The 2,090-nt window shown below is 58.0% G+C and overlaps 1 protein-coding gene across 1 annotated transcript in view; it reads left to right on the forward strand.

The window, feature by feature from the left end:
• The first annotated feature begins 1,064 nt into the window (after nt 1-1,064).
• HOXC11 (homeobox C11) overlaps nt 1,065-2,090 on the forward strand; it is a 2,195-nt gene continuing 1,169 nt past the window's right edge. The window contains exon 1 of the mRNA XM_002923428.3: nt 1,065-1,746. Coding sequence (XP_002923474.1) covers nt 1,065-1,746 — 682 coding nt within the window. The remainder of the gene's footprint in view (nt 1,747-2,090) is intronic.

Below are 2,090 nucleotides of genomic sequence, written 5' to 3' on the forward strand. Positions count from 1 at the left end.
CAGCCCCCCCTCATATTCTCCCTGGACCCTGACTCCGGGCGCCTTTTCAGCCCCCAAGCTGAGGCTGAGCTCCCAACCCAAAGGACCCCAGACAGAGAAAATACATGGCTCTCATTCCGATCTTTATCTTTGGGGTTTGAGATTTCAAAATCCACAGTGGATGTAGCTTTCTGCACATTGATTGACAATAAAGGCAGGCATGAAATATTCACCCAGGGCCACTCTCTCATACTAAATATTTAACACAACATTAGAGAAGGTTTTTCCCAGACTTCGCCAGGCACCGGCTGGGCGGCTGGCGCACTGCTTACCACTCGTTTATGACTAATCTGAGTCCCTAGCCGTAGGCAGCATAGCAAGCCAGAAAAGTTGGGACGCTGGCTTGCTGCTGGGCTGCCTCACCTTTGGAAAACTTCACATACTCTTCTGAGGAGTCTCTCCAAAGGGGAAAGAGAGTCTTGACATACAGCCTGGCCAAGAAAAGAATGGACTTCTTCAAACTCTTGTAACCAGGCTCTGGCCCTCTGCGGGTTGGCAGGGTAAGAGTCCCTGAGAGTTGGGGGGAAGGATTCACATCTCTCGCGGAACCAGGCGGTGGGGAAAGAGGTCTTCATCCCCACCTCAGTCTTGGGCTCATCACGGGGAGGAGGGAAGACCCCCCCATACGTTGGAGCCCTCCTCCTTCCCCCAATCCTGGGGNCCGCCCCCCGCCCAGCCCACCGCCCACCCCACACCCCAACTCTCTCTCTCCTCCTTTGCTCGCTCTGTGGAATGGAGAGGAGGGGAGTGACGAGAGAAAAACGAATACAAATCTGCAATTGATTTTCATAATGTTTCTGCGGTGTTTGCAAACCAATCGCCTGAACGTCCCCATCTTACCTAAGAGAGAACCCCTCCTACGTCTGCGAAGTGCTCCGAACTGATATATGACAATATCTACTTTGGATCACGTGCTCGGGGAGAGAGACTAAGACGGATAACGCGTCATCTCGCCTTCCCAAATTTTCCCCCCTCGCTAGATCGGGTCCAAAACCTCCATCTGGAGCCGGCAGGAGAAGGGAACGATGTTTAACTCGGTCAACCTGGGCAACTTCTGCTCGCCGTCGCGCAAGGAGAGGGGCGCTGACTTCGGCGAGCGAGGGAGCTGCGCCTCCAACCTCTATCTGCCCAGTTGCACTTACTACGTGCCCGAGTTCTCCACGGTCTCCTCCTTCCTGCCCCAGGCCCCCTCTCGTCAGATCTCCTACCCCTACTCAGCCCAAGTGCCCCCGGTCCGGGAGGTCTCCTACGGCCTGGAGCCCTCCGGCAAGTGGCACCACCGGAACAGCTACTCTTCCTGCTATGCGGCGGCCGACGAGCTCATGCACCGGGAGTGCCTGCCTCCTTCCACGGTCACCGAGATCCTCATGAAAAACGAAGGCTCCTACGGCGGCCACCACCACCCCAGCGCCCCGCACGCAGCCCCCGCCGGCTTCTACTCCTCAGTCAACAAGAACAGCGTCCTGCCTCAAGCCTTCGACCGTTTCTTCGACAACGCCTACTGCGGTGGCAGCGACGCGCCTGCCGAGCCCCCCTGCCCGGGCAAGGGCGAGGCCAAGGGGGAGCCTGAGGCGACCCCAGCCGCGGGACTGGCGTCCCGGGCTGAGGCGGGGGCCGAGGCCGAGGCCGAGGAGGAAAACACGAATCCCAGCTCGTCCGGTTCAGCCCACTCCGCGGCCAAGGAGCCGGCCAAGGGAGCCGCCCCCAGTAGGTAGCGGCGGCCGGGATGCAGGCGGGCAACGAGGGAGGGAGCGGGAGAGGGAGGGCGACAGCAGGGGGGAGGAGAGGGGAGCGGGGACGGCCTCGTGTTTTGGGTCAGTCCTATTTTATGTGGAGTTTTATAAGCATTCAAAGGATTTTATTATAACCTACAAAGCCCTCTCTCCCAACGACTCGACTTTTTACGATGGAGAAGGGGTGGGGAGGGAGGGAAAAGGACTCTTTGGAAAAGCCGGGTGAATCCCTCTCCCCGTTATCTCCCTCGGTCTGTGAAATTTTTAAAAGCGCCACCATCGCGAGCGATATTAACTTTGATCGTGAACTTAGAAGAG

Source organism: Ailuropoda melanoleuca, chromosome 16 (genome assembly GCF_002007445.2).
Source record: "Ailuropoda melanoleuca isolate Jingjing chromosome 16, ASM200744v2, whole genome shotgun sequence".
NCBI lineage: Eukaryota > Metazoa > Chordata > Mammalia > Carnivora > Ursidae > Ailuropoda > Ailuropoda melanoleuca.